The sequence below is a fragment of the Protomyctophum bolini genome (genome assembly GCF_963924005.1).
Source record: "Protomyctophum bolini genome assembly, chromosome: 10".
Classification (NCBI taxonomy): Eukaryota; Metazoa; Chordata; class Actinopteri; order Myctophiformes; family Myctophidae; genus Protomyctophum; species Protomyctophum bolini.
In genome coordinates, this window is record NC_137871.1 from 23500777 (window position 1) to 23520583 (window position 19807).

The following is a 19807-nucleotide window of genomic DNA, read 5'->3' on the forward strand; positions in this document are numbered from 1 at the left end:
CCTTACATAGTTGACAGTTGTTAGAAGGCTTCATAACTCTGAAAGCAGGCTACCAGCCTCCAGCCAAAATTCACACGTTAGTGACCATGGAGATGAAATAGTCACTGACTGACCTCGCATGCCCAAAGCACATGGGTGGGTGTCCTCTTGATCTAATTTTAGTCACTGTGGCAGTTTTACAGACATATGCAACTCAATCTCCTCTAGTTGCACCAGGAAAGTCGTGTGCAGCAGCAGCACACCACACCATAGCCAGTATCAACGTTGTTTTATGGACCCCGAAGGGGTGTCTTTGAATTGTCGCTGCAGCAGTTCAGCTGGGTGTTGTGTTGTCAATAAGCTGTATGGATCAGGCAGCAGTGGTGGAAAAAGTACTCAAATATTTTAATTAAGTAAAAGTCTAAATACTGCAATGTTGATGTACTCCATTACAAGTAGCCTATGTGACGCATTGTGAGCTTGTATATCATATTTTCAAATGGCCGAAATGTATAGTTGAAGTGTTTTCTAATCAAAATTAAAATCTCTAAAGTAACAAAAGTTTTCTAAAAATGGTAGTGTAGTAAAAGTACAAATTTTGTCTCCGAGATGTAGTGGAGTAGAAGTAAAAGTATTGGAAATTGGAAGTACTCAAGTTTGTACTTCAAAATTGTACTTGAGTAAATGTACATAGTTACTTTAAACCACTGTCAGGCAGGCTGCTATGCTGTAAAGTGTAAACAGTCATCTACCAGTATACAAACTGGGTCATATGTCACAGAGTTATAAATAAACGAGCAAACTGGCCAGGCAGGCACCATGGAATATACTGATCTATAGCTTCTCTCACTCACACACACAGTGACACACACACACACACACACACACACACACACACACACACACACACACACACACACAATAACAATGCCGACACAGTCGGGGGTACATCATTTTTTTTAATGCAAGATTCTTATGTCAAGCAAAGGTATCTAACAAGTTTTCATCCGTTCTATCAATATCATCACGATATTTATATTTTCCGTTTCACTTTCAAGGAATGTGTGTATTAAAAAAAAATATTATTTTTAATATAAGGAGGCAGCATGAAAAAACATGTGCAGGCATTGAACGTTTTGAACAGTAATCAAACATAAATCATTGTCCCCTTTTAAAAATGCATTCCATTTATTGATTGATCACACATTGATCACAACCACAGCTACTTGTGCAAATAAAAGGGATACATTTCAAGCATCGGCATACTTAAGAACAAATGGACCAAGTCGCTTAGTTTACTGGAATCCAGTGGTCTTGGTGGCCGTTGGAGAGAGAGAGAGAGAGTGTTTGTGTGTGTGTGTGTGTGTGTGTGTGTGTGTGTGTGTGTGTGTGTGTGTGTGTGTGTGTGTGTGTGTGTGTGTGTGAGTGATGTGGTGGGGTGGGGTGGGGATGCATGTATAGGTCGGGGCGGGGGCTATGGTAGTTTATAGGAGGCGGCAGGAGTCATATCATGTCATATAGAGGTAATAAGATGATAATAAAGTGCCAAGGAGAGCTCCACAGTAGGTGAGCCTGAGATCTGTGTGTGTGTGTGTGTGTGTGTGTGTGTGTGTGTGTGTGTGTGTGTGTGTGTGTGTGTGTGTGTGTGTGTGTGTGTGTGCGCGCACACACGTGTAGGATTATTTGCGTGAACGTGCATTTGCTGAATTTACCGACAATGTACCGTTAGCATATATTGTCTGCGCCGTGTGTATATGCATTTACAGTACACGAACCTGAGCTTCAGGCTAAGCTCAGAAGTTCAATACAAGCGGCAACAGAGCGGAACCACATGGACAGGTTCGGTTTCCGACGCCTCAGCTGAGCCTGCGGTAGAATCTAGGGCTCTATTTATCATTATCATTATCTATTCATACAACTCATACGCTTTGGGAAGGGAAATCGAGGAAAGGGGTTTATTTTCTATTGTTTATAAACAAGCAAATGACTCACAGAGAAAACGAAAGGCAGGCTGAGAGTGCAAGGTTTAAGGCAGAGAGAGAGAGAGAGAGAGAGAGAGAGAGAGAGAAAGAGGGAGAGAGAGAGAGAGAGAGAGAGAGAGCGACGGGGACAGAGGGAGTCCAGGCACAGAGAAGGGGGCAGGAGGTAACCAGGGGGGGCGGTCGGTGCAGAGAGCGAGGGACATTATGTCAACATGTCCCACAGGCAGCAGCAACACAGGGCCGTCCAACACGCTGTGAGGCAGGTGTCTCCTGAGTCGTCTCTCCTTCTGTCCTCTACCACATACACTGAGTACAGAGATGGAGAAAAGAGGGGTGGGGGGGGGGGGTGCAGAGGAAGAGAGACAGAATAGGGAAGAAGAACGACATTAGTGATTCTTTTCTTTCACATTACATCAGTCCGGAGATTATGCTCATCATCATTACCAACAAGGTCAACGGTCGCCATGGCTCCTTTGGTTTTGCCCTCATCATTATACCCATAATGGCGGGGGATGCTCGTTGCCGTGGAGATGGATGGAGGCCAAAGCCTTGTTAAGGACAGGGTTACAGTTGGAGCCCTAACAATTAATGAGTTAAACAAGGGGCCAATATAAGACTCTTATACTGTTTGTAAGATCCATGCTATCCATTTTAGTCTGTACAAATGACCACATTAAAATGGACGGCAGAATGTGAGCTGTGATACAACTCACTAAGCATTTGTCATTGTGCCGTGTACAATCAATACAGGAAAGATCAGGGATTTATGTTGGTTTAAGGAATACAAACAAATAAAAAAGCATATGTATTTATACAATCCATGCAGTGAAGGATCATATATAGCATGTCCTGTAATTGGTGGGGTTTGGGGCGTAATCCCAAATTGTTCGGGCGTTGTGAGGTTGTAGCAGGGTTTCCGCTAAGCATTTTCTTGGGCGGCCAATGTGACCGATAGCGTTTTTATTATTCAAGTGTTAAATGAATCTGCCATAATTTAATACACATCAGTGCATGTTTACGTGAGTGTGCACCACTCAACCATTGCAACAGCCGAGTAGCGCAGGCTAGGTTACCACGCGGAATCGTCCCGCATTTGGGAAACTAAAAGACGTGTCCCACGTGATACAGGACGCACTTTGTTTTTGTATTTCAAGGTCGGGGAATAAATATGAATGACAGGGCGATTTATTTCTATTTGAGACAATGAAGTCTGCCTCTTCCTCCCACTCTGCTCTCCTGTTTAATGTTTGTTTAATGCAATCAGATATATAGGACTTTTCTGTTTGGATGCATGGGCTGTCAAGGCCAGAAAGTACTTTTTTGCCACTCACTAGGCATTCCTGCATAACTTCCGGGTTTGATCAAATCAAATCAAACTTTATTTATAGAGCACGTTTTAAAACAACCAAGGTTGACCAAAGTGCTGTACATCAGTGTCGTTCTTCAGTGGTTTGACGATGATGTCACACGCATACCCTCTATTGCTTAAACGAGTTGGGAGTTGTGCTCGCACCCTTGAGTTAAAGAATGCAAGGACACATAGGCCAGTCAATCGAAGCTTGTGATCCAAATAACATATTCAAATTTGAATTATATTATTAGTGGATCAAGGTTCAGGCGTTGACAGTTGGGGTACCATTAAAACCTACCTATATAAGGCAACATAAAAAAAAAGAATGGTTGAAGTACCATGTGACGTGTCAAACTAGGGGGATTTTCATGATTCTGAACCCATTCTAAGCATTAGTTTTGCACGAAAAACACTCCTTGGGCTAAAAACGGTGATGTGCACGGTGATGCCCGAATGTGATGATCTCATCACATTTGGGATGACAGCTATGGCCGTTTTTAGCCCAAGGAGTGTTTTTCATGCAAAACGAATGCTTGCAATGGATCCAGAATCATGAAAACCTAATGATGATAACCTAATTTGTCATATGCTACTAAAAGCATAATGATAATTTGAAATGTTTTGCCTTATATAGGTTAAAGGTACCCCAACTTTCAATGCCTGTATTTACCTTGATCCACTAATAATATAATTCACAATTTTTAATGTTACTTGATTGACCCTAAGGATATATATAAAAAAAAATTAACGATTACTATTGCAATTTCTTTTAGGTCAAACCTTAGATTGACTGGAGCAGTGGAGCAAGGCAGCTGGCCAATGTGGGCGGTGATTATTTTATTCTGCCAATATTTTATCTGTCAATCACCGGTATTTACCGGCTACCGGCTAACCCTGGTGTGTAGATCTGCTATTTCCACGATTTAACTCTTTCTTTAATGACAATGAAAAACAGTTTTGTTGAGTTTCCACACTATTGATCCATAATGTATAAATGATAGATACGGGTTCAGGACAACAAGGCCTTTTCGTGGAGGGGTCAGAATGAAATTTGGACTTAGACTGTTTTTCGTCTGTGGTACTCAATTTACTATATTGTCGAAGGACTAAGTATGTGTCAAGCCATTTCCCATCTGCCAGACCAAATAATAGCTCTGTGTCTGAACAAAAAGTTTAAACACCTCTCTCACTCTTATGATGGTGATGGGTCATTCATGGGTCACTCATGAAAATTACCTAGGTGACCAGCTCATGCCTGACAGGAGCAAGCCACTTATCAGAGCTGGTCTCAGATAACGACATGACAATGATTTGAGCTGGTTAATCATAAGCAAACCTGAAATAATGGTGTGTTCTATTCAAATTTCCCGTGGCAAATAAAATCCTCAATAGTAGCCTGTGTAGAGACTTATCTGTAGCCAGCAGCTGAATTGTGTGCCTAAAGAAGTGTGCTGTACTCCCCAGAGGCAGGCCTGCTGCTTTTGCATATTTAGTTTGAATATTTTCCAACTAGATATTTGCTTGTCGTTTTGCTACAGTCTACATTTGACTACAAAGGTTGGCTCACTCTGCAGGATGCTAACCCCACATTTTTTGTGGGGTTAGCATCGATAAGTAAAACTAGTAAAACAAATATAGTTTAAAAATAAGTACAATAATAGCCGTTATATCAGCCACACCGATATACAGTATTGGTTTGGCTTTGGACGACCCACATCAACACGTTCTTCAGTTCAAAACATGCAATCTGTGTTGAATGACATGGTTTTTGAGACAAAGTATAATTACTTACTTTTTACTTTAGTTCTGAGTAGTTGAACATATCAAGTGACATTGTTGGTGATCAATTAGTGATCGACCTGAAGGGAATAGTTCCGAACAGCACAATAATATAGTATGTTTATTTATTTCCCAACCAGCTACTGTTCCAGTTCTACATCTACAGCTAACCCTTAACCCCAACAAGTTGAATGGTTGCCAAACTATTCTTCCTTGTGCAGCATAAATGTATATTGTATCTTCAGTCATTGAATTATTCATCCACATTTGTTTCTGTATTTATTACGTGAGGTTCAATTTGAATCTTGAAGCCGGACTACGGATGTTAATAATCTAAGTATGAATCATCGTTAAGATAAGTTAACAGTTAATAATTAATCGAAGATTCTGCGGTTCTATCTTTGGGCGGTTTTCTGTGCTGTCTGCCATGCACACTGCCGAGGAACGCACATGTGGGCCGTTACATGTGGCCCTACAGACAAGACAGTGCACTTTTCATAAAATTGTATTCCTCATACAAAGATGCCAATGCCTGGCCCTGTATCGCAAATGATCAAAGTGTAGATATTTATGTTAGACATCGTTGAGTGAAATTAAGATTCTCAGATTTTTCTTAAACGGCGCTTACTAGCCAGTTAATCGATCGATAAGGTTATCAAAACGTATCAATTATCAATTAATGACTTAAGCGATAATTGCCGCCCCTAAGCCGGACCCACCTGTATTTTTAGGAGCCTCTCCATACATAGGGCCAGGGGGTGGGCCCCCCTGCCAGCCAAACTGTGGTTCTCCAGGTTGTCCAGGATATCCCTGATATGGGCCCCCAGGGCCAGGATAGGGGCCTCCGGGGCCAGGGTAGTGTCCTCCAGGGCCCATAGGACCAGCCTGGTAGTTCGGGTAGGCTGGGTTTGGCTGTTCCATGTTGACAGGGTAGCCTTGAGGCGGGGGTCCCGGCGCGGGGTACCCCTGCGGTGGGTAACCCTGCGGTGGGTAACCTGGGGCAGTGGGCCCTGGGCCCGGATACGGAGGGGGCTGCTCAAAGTTCATCAGTCGACTGGAAGACAGTGGAGAGGGGAAATCTCAATGTTATGAATCAATGTAAGAACATTCATGTTAGAAATCAAAGCAATACAACTTATTTTGTGTACTTTCTTTTATTTTATTAAATAAATAAATACATAAATAAATAAATACCTAGCAGCTATATCTTCAGCATGCTTCTCCCAATGTACCCTTCATCCCTCCTTTTCATATGTCCAAACCATCTCAACCTCGCCTCTCTTGCTTTATCCCCAAACCTAACCTGGGCTGATTCTCTAATTTAGTAATTTCTGATAATGTTCTTCCTTGTCACTCACTCCTATAGCATCTCAATTCTGCCACCTCCAGCTGTGCCTCCTTTTCATCAGTGCCAACATTTCCAGGCTGTACAGCATGGCTGGTCTCACTACCATCTTCCCTCTCACTGGTACACCTCTGTCACATAACTCCTGACACATACATTCCATATTTTCAACATAACTCATGACACATACATTCCATATTTTCAACACACGTTTGCAGAACATTTCCATCTCTATCCTCACCTTAACCTGTTGCACTACTGTCTAGCCAGTCAGTACAAATCCTTTTCTCTCTTACCACTTCTCTCTTCGCCTCATCTCCTTTTACTCCTGCATATTTCTTTCATGCTGCCTTTCTTATCTCCTCCCTGAACTCCACACAGCATTGTTCTTTCTTCATCTTCCACCATTTGATGATCTTTTTCTCGGTCAACACAACTAACATCAAACCATGGTGCCAGGTGAGTTCAAGGTGCCCGGGTTCAAACCCATGACCTTGTCGTCCAAAGGTGAGATCTCTACCACCTGAGCTACCCAGGCAGAGATCTCTACCACCTGAGCTACCCAGGCATAGATCTCTACCACCTGAGCTACCCAGGCACAGATCTCTACCACCTGAGCTACCCAGGCATAGATCTCTACCACCTGAGTTACCCAGGCACAAATACTCACTCCTCTGTCTGACTTTCTCTTCAACTCAACCTGTTGATATACTCTTCCTTTAGGATTATACTACCCCCTTGCTCCTCTCATCCACCCCTAGAATAGTCTAAAAAACCCTTCCGAAACTCTTGCCATTGCCCATTGACATTAATATTAATTAATAATCTCTTTTAGAAGGGAAACCAGGGCTACAAGATGGCAACATCTACTATAAATGTCACCCTTGTATCACAAAATGAACGATAGTTCTTGTTAGCCGCTGTACTACTAGGCCAACACGTGGCTGGCCTGGTACTGATGGTGCAGCAAATGAGTATTGATTTAAACTGTTTCAAATATTCAGAATCAATATGCATTGGAAAATGTAGTGACAAGAATGAGAAGTGAGTATACGCAATGATAGATTGGTTGATTATATTTGCCAACTTTAAAAATATAAATAGGGTCGATAGCACTTATGCACCAACAATAAAGTAATAGTGGATTTCTAGGAAACACGGAAAAAGACGGACAAAACAACTCACTTAAATACACAGTAAAAACATAAAGGCAAATTAAGGCCACAAAAAAGAAGCAGGTATACCCTACATTTTACCACTGTCTCCATGACTCCATAACTTCCTAGACAGGACCAAAGAAAGAACAAGATGTTTTCCTTGTAATAAATAAATAAAGATTGTTTTAACTCTAAAGATGGACTGTATACAGTATGACCACCTGATTTAACAGTGTGCCGATTTTGCCATCTCGACTGACAAGTGGATGATTGCGCAGCTGGTGCATGTTTGTTTGTCAGAGATCAGGGGGGGGCAGGAACGCAGCAGTGTGTGAGGAGGAGGACATCCATGTGTTCATTGACAGATATAGTTTAGCTTATGTTGTGTGAATAGCAAACAAAAGAAGGTTGCTTTCCAGTCAAAGTATTTTTAGACACACGCACACACAATTCCCATTTGGACAACCAGAAAGCAAACTCCATATGTCTCTTGGCATGGTTAATTAAATTATTTTGACGATTCATAGTATGACTTTCTGCCCGGTGAAACCAAGCCCCCATGACGTCATGTATGATGTTTGAGGTCCGGGCTTTGAGGTCCAGGCTTAACTTCCACTCACTCAAGCCATTGAGTGAGTATAATTGTACTTCCGGCAGTCTTCCGGGTGCTTCAAAACGCCATTGAGCAACTTCCACTGAAATGAATAGCTTGGGGGCGGGGCTAACGCTCCGGTTCGGTCTCTATCGTTTTATTACTCTATGGGTGAAACCTGGACCTATTTTCACTTGGGTTAGCTTTGACGACGAGTCTGAACCCATACTCTGAAACACCGCCTAAGCCAATGGGAGTGCCTCCTAATAGAGTTACGTTGTGATGGAATCGTACCCTTGTAGCCCCACCTGTGGAAGTGATAGTGTGTTAGACGCAAGCGTCTTCAGTCATCCACCACTGGAGTAGTGTGGTGGTGTTTGCTTATGATGTATCTTTTCTTACAGGGGTCCGTGGATTATTTCCTTATTTTCCTAATGTAGAACAACATGAGTTGCGATTCCAGGCAAAGTCCATCATTTATTCAAACAAGGCATCTTCCATATAGTTACATCAGGTTACCAGCATAACAAAGTCATGATCTTTCCATAGTATAGCACCAAGCCTGTCCATCATGGTCTCTCCATTCTCTAACTCCAACCAATCTCCCCCCAACTCTTCTGTGTCCCATCTCTTTATACATCTATAACATGCAGTGGGTGTCAGCTTTGTTCCTGTGTGTGTGTGTGTGTGTGTGTGTGTGTGTGTGTGTGTGTGTGTGTGTGTGTGTGTGTGTGTGCGTGCGTGCCATAAAATGCATAGAGACAAACTGTAGCCTCCTACCCTAAAGAATGGCTCTGTCACTTATCAGTCAAACAGGAAGGCCAAAGCCCCAGGTGGTCTATTTTGAAAGCATCCTGAGTGATGCAAGATGTTCAAAGAGACCCTAAAGATAATATCAGATCAAAGATCACTCCCCAAGAATTACCTTGAGAAGTCAAAGGGTAAAACCTACAATTTGGGTCTTTCAGCCCGAGATTGGCTTCCTGCCTGTGGAACAATTGATATGCAAATAGACTTCAGTTCTAGGCACTTTGGTGAGACACTGGAGTTAGATCAGGGATAAATACAGAGTTAAAGTTATATGTAGAATTATGACTAACCAGGTAGTTATGAATATGCTATATGATTCATAATACACCACACGTGCTGAAACACATGGCAAAAATGTCCCCCGTCTCTACAAAAACAAACAGTGAAAACACCAAAATACAGCGACAGATTGTGTTTCTGCAGGTAGACGCCACCACACTACTGATAATAACTGCAGAGGGAAATTATGGATAAAACATGTTTTGTTTTGTTAAGTTACATTCAATGCCTTTAAAATTTGTTTTTCTAATTTTAAGCACGCATGCATGCATGCGCACGCACGCACACGCACGCACGCACACGTACGCACACGTACGCACACGTACGCACACGCACCCACAGCATGCACGCATTCCCATAAATAACCATTTTTGAAGGGAAACCAAAAGATTTGGGAAGGACTTTCCTCTCGGAAACCAGAGGAGGCCATGGGGTTGGTGACAAAAGTGTTGTTATTCCAATATATAAATGCAACTGCATCTGAATTAAACAAAAGGACTTATCCGAACACTGTTCTCTTGGATTACTTGTGCATGTTGTAGTCTATTATTCCAGCTCTATCTGCTCACCCTGGCCTGTGCAACGTCCGCCTAGACAGCTCACGTCTCGGAAAAACACTTAGGCAGTCTGACTAAGACATTTCAATACAGGAAAATTCCCAGTTCTACTAAGGCTTCCAAAACATATACTACACCAGTGACACCACCACTGGGTGAGCAGCCATGACTGTAACGTCGCCTGGCGGATCTCGAGGGGCTATTTTGACGGTCGCAGAGCATTTTGGAAACCATTAAGACAAAGACATTCTTATTGTCTGCCGTCAAATCACACAGGTTTGCTGTCAGTGTTGATTTTGACGTCAACTTTAGATTTTAGTTTTAGTCACATTTTGGTTAGTATAGTTTTAGTCGACTAAATATCATAAGATTTTAGTTGACTAAATCTACAGTTGATTTAGTCGACCAAAATGTATTTTGGCGGGCCTTGTTGCCATCATAATGACACGGTTTTACACATGCTGAAAATAGCAGATCTAGATCTGCTATTTTCAGCATGCAACCAAGTGTAAAATGACTTGTACTGGATTTCTTTTCCACTAGTCCCTTCCAAACATTTTTATTTGTTATGACGAAATTGTCAAAATATTTCGTTTTAGTCATCATGGCTTAGTTTTCATTTAGTTACCATTTAGTTGTCATCAGTGAAAAGTCGACGAACATTTTTTGTCATAGTATTGTAGTCGATGAAATCAACACTGCTTCAAGTCATATCAGGGAGCAGCACAGTGGGAAGATAACACAGGACTGGCTGGCAGCATATCCATGGTTCAGGTGTGTTCCCATTTCAGGGGTAGGCATAAAGCAAGGGATAATTGACGGCCAGCCAGTCATTGTTCAGGAATAAAACTCGACAGGATGATTAGAAACCGACGCGTAGCAGAGGTGCCATAATCACCCTGAAAGGTTTTATTTCTCAACAATGACGGGCTGGCCGTCATTTATCCCACTTATTACACAGCCCTACTTAATTAATAAATATTGTGTTGTGCCGAATATAAGACGACTCTGATTATAAGAAGACTGATTTGTGGAAAAAGAACATTGAATGTCAAATAGTCTAGTCCCCAATTATAATACGACCCCCTTTTTTAGGATATTGCCATTGGAAAAAAACAGTCTTATATTTAGCACAATAGGGGTAAATTCATTAATTGACCCAAAACAAAACAAGTATTTCCTTGCTTACGGTAATGAAAGTATTCCATAAGTGTTTCGTCGGGCGGACGGCTCACTCGCCTCATAAAACGTGTTAGTGTTGATCAAATGAATGGTTACTGCATTGTCTATTACTCGCTTCAAATGTTAAAAAACATTAAATCAAGCAGTGCAGCAGGTGCTCAGAGTCTTTGTTATTGGTCTGTTATCCAGAAATAACACACCGCTGACTTCAGAGATTTACCAATCAGAATCAATCCAATCCAAATGTATTTATATAGAGCGTCGCAGTGCCACCCCCCACGAGTATTTCAAAAATTATTTATTTAAAGACAAAGCCAACTCGGCTCGTGACAAATCATGACAATAAACACAATGTTTTGGGCCGATTAGAAAGGCAGGGTACGACACGTTTTGGTTTGTTTTTCTTCTTACTAATTATTTGACCCACCCAAAACATTGTGTTTATTGTCATGATTTGATTTGTGGAAAATGAACGGGGAATTCTCTTCCGGGCCTCTCGTCGTCATGAAAGGGGGCGGGACTGCGACGCTCAATAGTACATTTCATAAACACAAGGTTTCCTAAGTGCAGCACAAAATAACAGATAAAAACAAGAAAAATAGAATCAAGCATTCAACTAAGCAATAATGGGTAATTAATTTGCCACTAGCCAAACCACTGTAACGATTACAAGAACGGTCAGCCCCCAAACCTACCCTGGTTAAATCAGACTAGTTCCCAACTTAATATTAGCGGCTGAAGTCTGTTATTCTTACCAAGCCGTCCGAGTGTTCTGAAACTTTCAGCTGGCTGGTGGCGAGCATTCCACTGAAAAAAGAAATTTGGCCGACAAGGTTTTGGTGCCGTTCTAGTTCCATTCTATACTGTAACCACTGGACCAGGAACATTCATCAAGAATTCACCACTGTAATAATAATATTAATAATAATAAATATATAACTACAGGGGTTGCACTCAAAAGTGCCCGAAAGTGGGGCATGCGGAATGGGCACACACACGAGTATGTGTGCATATGTAAACATTTGCGAGTGTGCTTGTGTACTTTAGTGCACAAGTGAGTGCTCCCCTCACGTCTGCCGGTTTATACTTTAAACTTTAAAGTGATGTTGACCTTTGGCCAGTATACAGTGAGAAGATTGCCTGCCCCCAGGCGTTGACACTAAGGGTTGCCCACCTGCCCCTGGCAACTAGCAAGTAAATAAACCTTTCGGGCAGGTGGAGTTTGCTTTCAGGTTACCAAATCGGGCACGTGCTTGTTTGAGAGGGGATGCAACCGCCAATAAACACAACACAAGACGTCTGTCCAAACACCTGAACGTAGCCAGATCACTCTGTCATCTGGTCTGTGGAATGTAAAATAAGAGCACCGTTTACCTATAATGGGCTGTTTTCACTGTTGCTACTACTGCTATATAGTCATGTGGCATAAAAATAGAGACATTGTTATCGCACAGCCCCAGAAAATAAAAAAGGAAGTGCTAAATTGAATGGTAATTACACATACTTCACTATCATTTTATAATGGACAATTTACTTAGTTTTCGGTCAAGTGGGCATTGCCTTTGGGCAAGTAGAACATTTACTTAGAACTTTACTTAGTGTCAAGCCCTGCTGCCCCTGTACATAATGGCATCTACAAATCTATAGGCCTACTTGTAACGGTAGACAAGCTCCTAGCTCTGAGCTCTCTCTGTAAGACAGTCAGCTGATGGCTCAGCTGATTTGCACGCCAATGAAATTCATTCTCATAGACAAAAAGGTTGGTCTTTTTAATGACAGCTCCCCCCCATACTACTCACACTTCATCCTGACACTGCATGCGTGCAGTTATCAGTATGCTACCAGCTCCAATTGATTCAGTAGAAGCAGTACTCATAATGATGACACCGTGATAAAAACAATACCATTTTAATGTCATCATTGTTGCTGCAGGCTCTGTTCAGTTTGTCTTTATACCTAAGGGGGTTTATTGCATGCATCATGCTATATGATAAATCATTGCACTACCAAACACAAATGTATTGCATTGTTTAAGCTAATAAATGCTAATAAATATTAACTTTGAGGAGAGTCCACCTAACTGAACTATGTTCTGGGGCATTGCTTTTCAAATTAAGCTCACGTACACACATGAGCGTTTCAGAAATAATATCTGCCTAATATACTTTAACATGGCCTGACGAACCCATATCACATGACCATTCATTAATGTGCATTGATTAGACATGCACGATGCCACATGCACGTGCGGGTGGAGATTATTAAAATAAAGGATTCATGGTGAACTTCAATCTCTGTAGAGAGAGGCTTGCCTTATGTTTCTTCCAGAAAATGTACACATGATAGGGAGGTGACAAATCAAGGCTTCGCACCACGTTGTGAGCTTGTAGAGCGGCTATTTTCATTTTCATATTAAATTATATGACATGATATGATATGATATATCATTTTATTGTCAGTTCACACTGACACATATACACACATTTGACATAACACAAAGAACAAGACAATTTACATACATAAAGACAAGAGCAATATCCACCGCTTAGATTATCCTGTGGCTACTACAACTCCTGATTAAGCCTCAAGGTCGAATGGTGGACAAAGGACCTCTTTAGTCTGACCTTATTGTAAACACTTGTTATCTAATTAATTAAATCACTTTAAAGAAAATGTTGAATTTAGTTTTTAATTCATGAAAATGTTTGCTTTTTTGGGAATGTTTTGAAATAGTAATAATTCAAAATAATAGGGATCCATACAACCGTGGGTCCCGAGTCCCGACCCAGTGTTTGGTAACCAGTGGTGTCTACAGACACTACAGTACAGAGTAAAGTTTAGGTGTTTTAAAACTAAACATGAATTTGCAAGCAGCCATGTGCTGAACACAACGACACCACCTACTGACCTAGACAATCTTGTCTTGCTGTTCAAGTAAATGGTTGGTGCATTTATATAGCACCTTCATCCAAGGTGCTTTACATAGATTGTGCATTTACATTCACCCATTCATAAACCAATGGCAGGGGAAACCATGCAAGGTACCAAGCTGCACATCAGGAGCAATTAGGGGTTCAGTTCAGTGTCTTGCTCAGGGAGACTGGGACACTTCGACACTAAAGGTGGTTGTACACTGGACGCGTTTTTTGGAAAACCGATGGAGAAACGCTGCTAAAATTCCGAAAAACACGCTCGGTGTGTGGGGACCTTAACTCTGGGGGAGCCTGGGTTCGAACTGGCAACCTTGCGGTTCCCATCCGACCACTCTACCCCTGATCTTTTGTCGTCTGCATACATCCTCTGCATGTTATATTTCAAAACAATCCTTTTTAAGTTAAAGCTAAAATCCAGGACTTGAATGAATAAAAGCAATCCGTATGTGTTTTAGAGTATGTTGTTAATAGCATGCCTCTGAGGTGTAGGAAACTAGACTGGTTGACATTGACAATGCCAGTAGATATTTGAAGCACACAGGATTGGACACTATAGATACAGTATGCCATTGGTCTGCCACCATCTTTGTTGTAGTCATCGTTACAATTAAATTGCAATAATCAGGAGAGAGGAGGAATGATGACCAAAATAAGGCATTTAAAAAAAATCCAGGTCCAGGCACTCAGGGTGCCTTTTACTACATTTGAGCTATAGAGACATTAAAATGTAATATTTCCTCTCTCCTGAATATTATTATTCCCTTCCATGAGCACCGGTGTTGAGGGATAACAGTGCTCCTATAATGTCTTCCTTCTAAATTGTTGTCTGAACTATAATTGTAAAAAGAAAAATCACACCATACATCGTCATACATCATAGCGCCCCTTAAAAAAGTATGGATTGTAGCTTTAAGAGTAAAAGGGCCTTGAACACACAACCTCAGTCCCCACTCTGCTGACTCAATACCAATTTCCTACAGACCCAGTAGTGTATTCCTCTGGGTATTGACATGACGGCACAAAAGCGCCAAGGTGACGCAACATCTGCCTATGTGGCAACACACCATATGGCCATTTATACAGTATACACGACTCGTAATCTCCAATACATAATCCCCGTACAATATGTGGCACATGACACCGCTCCATATGGACGATCGTCACAAATCCTAATCCGATACGTCTGCACAATCATGTCTTACAAAGCACCACACCCAGTTAGCCAAACCACAGATCAACTGCCACCATTATGGCATTGCTCCTTGATTAAGGCACAATGAGACCATGTAGTGTAGGAGCTTCACAAAGCCAGCAGGAGGCGGCGGCATCAGGCTGCAATACTGTTTGACCAAGTGAACCGAGACAAAGGAACCCTCTGAGAAAGACAGACTGAGCCAAAAGGTGTAACTGTACACTGGCTCCTTACTTATTCAAAGATAAGAGAGTACAAAACACGCGTCACGTTAATCACGAGCCCAGTTTCATATCTGCGTGTGGCATAATTGTCCGAGCTCATAATCACCATGTAGATAGAAGGGTGAAAGTCATGATTGCACATTGCACATTATGATTTACTTCTGATTTCCCGAACAAGAAATATTGACATATGAGGAGGACACAGATAAATAGGGATGCATGTTTTGTGCTGATAGGCCTATCAGCACAAAACATGGACACCACAAAAAATGGACACCAGAAAGTGGTGAACCCACATCACATTGCCCACGTGGAAATATCACAAGAAAATGAAAAGGTGTTGTGTTGCAACGGTCAACTTTTCAAGACTCCTCATTTGGCCCATATGTACACTATAAACATCTAAACAGCAGTCTAACGCCTGCCCAAACTCCACAATCAGTGGAAATATGGTGTTGACATCCTTTATAACATGATTTGGGTTCAACTCAATACTGTGCCAATGCTATTGGCAGACAAGGCATTAGTTAACCATTATAATAAAGGTTTGCACTTTATCCAGGTCAGAATATCAAACGCAATAAAGTGCAATGACTGGCAGGAAACAAATCTCAGTGGAAATTGATCTCGTACTTTTTGATAGCTCTAGTTTGGTTATAAGGGTGTGTTATCTTACAGCCAATGAAGCCCTATGTTTATTTTAACTTAAAAGCTAGTGCGGGTCAAATAGGCCAAATGAGGAAGTACAAAGCTATTATCTCTGGAGTCAACAAATGGTGTGACTTGACTTCCTCTTTGTACATTTTAGCCATGCGCTTACCGCTTAGCTACAGTGTCTTTTTTTTGTACCAAGGTTCTTTCTGAGGTGAAACTCACAACTTAAAGGGACCGCTGTAAACTGCAGTCACTCAATGTTAATAGTAATTTGTAGTAGTTAACGGTACAATTTACAATTTAGGCATTTAGCAGACGCTCTTGATCCAGAGCGACTTACATTTAAGCAGTAACAGTAGCACAATTTGCAAAAGGGGTGAAGTGGCCCTTTTAACCCTGGGAAGACATTTGGTGTACATGTCTCAGGCCTATACACGGAGACATATACACCAAATGTCTTCACTGAAAATTGTGTATCTAAGAAGCTGTGGTAACATGACATTGTGAGCTTGCTTGTAGATTGGCTATTTTCACCGAATGTCCCCCCCAAGGGTCAACAACCACACTAATAATAATGTGGTTGGATACAAGTCTTGACACATGGATTCAGAGGTTTCACACAAACACACCCACACTTACTCACATATCGGCTCTTACTCAGAAGTCAGAAGGTATACATTGCTGATACTCTTACACTTGAAAAGAGCAGTAAGAATTCTCAAATGTCAGCCTCTCTTCTCTGTTAAAAAGCCAGGCTGACTGTCTGATTTTAGCACCAGCTCATCTGGGTCAGCTGTAGGTTGGATTACAGTAGAGGAAGACTTTTTAAACCACACCGTTTAAAAAGAATGATGATGATGATCTACAGTATGTTTGCGTTTCATTACCTAATTGTACTTAAAGAACTAAAAGACTGCAAGACTGCAGCAAGTGTGTGTGTGTGTGTGTGTGTGTGTGTGTGTGTGTGTGTGTGTGTGTGTGTGTGTGTGTGTGTGTGTGTGTGTGTGTGTGTGTGTGTGTTGGCAGCCGCCCCAAAGGAGACTGAATGATCAGTCGAATACTGAGACAAACCCATCCAGGGATGTTTCAGCTGTTGTTGACTTCTACACAGCGAGAAAGATACGTTTTATTAGCTTCTTTCTTTTTAGAAAAATAAAATTACCTTTTATTTTTAACTGCACTTTTAGTGTTGGAGTTGAGTATCCCCAAGCCCTGGGGAACAAACTTGGTAACATGAGATCTCTTTTATGTTCCTATCTGATTGCCTTTGTATGACCTAGACTTGTCTATTTAGTCCTAGAGTAGACAATGCAACACAGTCTATGTCGTACAAATGAATGATTCGATTTACAATAACATTACCAACATCCATGATCCGACAGTATTGCATTTCTGTTAAAATGGAAATTAGATTACATTTGGTTGGCTTTTAGCTATAGCTATAGGCCTACACAAAGGTAAACAGGCAAAAATAAACATTGATTCTGTAAACGTGTGTGTGTGTGTGTGTGTGTGTGTGTGTGTGTGTGTGTGTGTGTGTGTGTGTGTGTGTGTGCGTGCGTGCGTGCGTGTGCGTGCGTGCTGCTTTGTCCTGTAATTCATCTAGCACAAGTGAATGACTATGGCAAAATGGTAAAGATCACAGGGTGCCAGCCAGGTCCATCACGACATTTTTAAGCAAATGTTTCTCCTCACCAGTCACCAGCTGCCAGCATAAAGCAGAATTTTCACTTTCAACCAAAACGAACTGCTTATTAAACAACGTAGTAGTAGTGTTAAGTAATACTATTCCAATTAGTATTACGGTTAGGTTTATCATTCATCACTATAATCTGCCATCATGTTATCACAAACCAAATGCAAGACGCACCTGCAGCCAGGCAGGCCACAGCCCGATCGGGTTGCCAAGCAGTAAGTTGACCATTTTTTATATTCTTACCGTTACAGTACAGAATGAACAGTTCCACCGCTTGGCTTACCTTTAAAAGCAGTGTTGGCAAATTCCCTGGTTTCTCTTCTCGCACAGATCTGATCAAGGTTTACGTTTACTGTTGATTTTCTTGTGTGTGTATTTTTTTTTACCGCATTGAAGGACCCTGCTCGTCTCTGCTAAAAGCCCAGTGCGTATCTGCTCTGTTGTGTGTGGTTCGTGACGTCATCCTAACGGCATCATCACAGGGTCCGCTCGTGGGAAAAGGTCCAGTTTAGATTCCATTGCCTGGAAAGACGGCCGGGCGGCGGGCGCGCTGTTATTGGCTAGTTGGTGGTGGTGGTTGTCGGGGCAACGGTTGGATTCATATAGTTTTTATTAATTTATTTTAAACATTTTCTTATTATTGTTTATTATGGTCTTATCATTATTATCAATATTTGGTCTAGGTTTACTTATTTTGGATTACATGAGGACTACTACACACACTGGAAATAATGTTTTATAATAATTTACTTTAATTGTGTGTTGGTGCTGATATGTATGTTCCATATTGCGTGTATTGTTTAATTATACCTGATTAAAACTAATCGATCAATCAATAAATCAACCATCTCAACCAGTGGTCCGGTGACCACCAGTGGTCCTTGAGGGGGTTCCAGGTGGTCCGGTCCCCAGCTAAATTATGGAGAGTTGATATTACCAAATTGACATAGACATTTATCCATTTATAGATCTTTATCTATAAATGGATCCAAAGGGGTCCATTTGGTTTAATGTTACACTATCAAGAGTTAAATTATTGTTAAACATCTGACTGCATTACTTAAAGTCTACACAATTAGAGAATGTAGAATTATTGTATTTTGATGAATGTTAATTGCCTGTTATCTCTCCTATGGTGCCAACGTCAATATTCTTTAGTTCTTTAGTTTTGAGTCTGAGAGGCTAAATGTCATCAAATGGTGGTCCGTGTGACCGTGTCAAATGCATGCAGAATTAAATGGCCTAAAAAACGGTTGAAAACCAATGATTTAACCAACAGCCAATTACAGCGAGGTGGCCCCTCTGGGTCATGGGATCCAATCTAGATGGCGATGATCCTTTATGGTCATTCGAAACCGAAACGCGGTTGGCTGTCGAAATATCGGGAATACCCAATCATGCAAATACACATTTTGTCTGGGGTTGGTAAATGCGATAGTACAGATACATACAAACGAAACCTTATAGCCTACAGTAGAGGCATAAATTTGCGTAGAAGACGCGCAGTTAATCATAAACGGACGAGTGACTCAGTCATGTTAATCGTTAACTAATTGGTATTTATGGTATTTTCCATTCAAAACATAGTCTTTGGGTTCAAATTAAGCGAAATAACTTGTGACTATCTCTTGTAATTGGATAACCCATTTCATATATTATTATTTATTTTGTATTTTATTTTTGTATGTTTTATTTTTACTTTGGACTGCTTTTTTATTTATTCATTATTATTATTATTATTATTATTATTATTATTGTTGTTGTTGTTGTTGTTGTTGTTGTTGTCTTTACTGAAAAAATAAAATGATGGCAACGATAACTGGGGGAAAGGGAGGGAAAAAAACTGTTTTTACTTTCTACTAATAAAAACATATAGATTTGTTTTAAATGTGAAAAATCCGCCCTTCCACATTAACATAAAATTATCTCTGTGAATTCCCTTCCCTTTTGAAAAATAATGAATATAGTCAGAAGCTGCTTCTACTTCTATTATAGTGCTAGCACGTTTCCACTCGGTCTTTACCGTTTTCTTCCAGCAGATGTCACCCTATCTCCACTCTATTTTGTTTGACACTGCTGTTGGTTTGTGCAATAT

General features: G+C 41.1%; 1 protein-coding gene across 2 annotated transcripts; it reads right to left on the reverse strand.

The window, feature by feature from the left end:
• Positions 1–920: 920 nt before the first annotated feature.
• Positions 921–18165, reverse strand: LOC308322048 (cysteine-rich and transmembrane domain-containing protein 1). 2 transcript variants are annotated; one of them, XM_080773236.1, is made up of 4 exons: positions 17996–18165; positions 16660–16809; positions 5811–6145; positions 921–2267 (listed from the first exon to the last, which is right to left on the reverse strand). In XM_080773236.1, the coding sequence occupies exons 3-4, from the start codon at positions 6136–6138 to the stop codon at positions 2164–2166; spliced, it is 432 nt and encodes a 143-aa protein (XP_080629362.1). In that variant the 5' UTR covers positions 6139–6145; positions 16660–16809; positions 17996–18165; the 3' UTR covers positions 921–2163. The 2 variants fall into 2 exon arrangements, with proteins under 2 accessions (XP_080629362.1, XP_080629361.1); XM_080773235.1 differs by lacking the exon at positions 16660–16809.
• Between the last annotated feature and the right edge of the window lie 1642 nt (positions 18166–19807).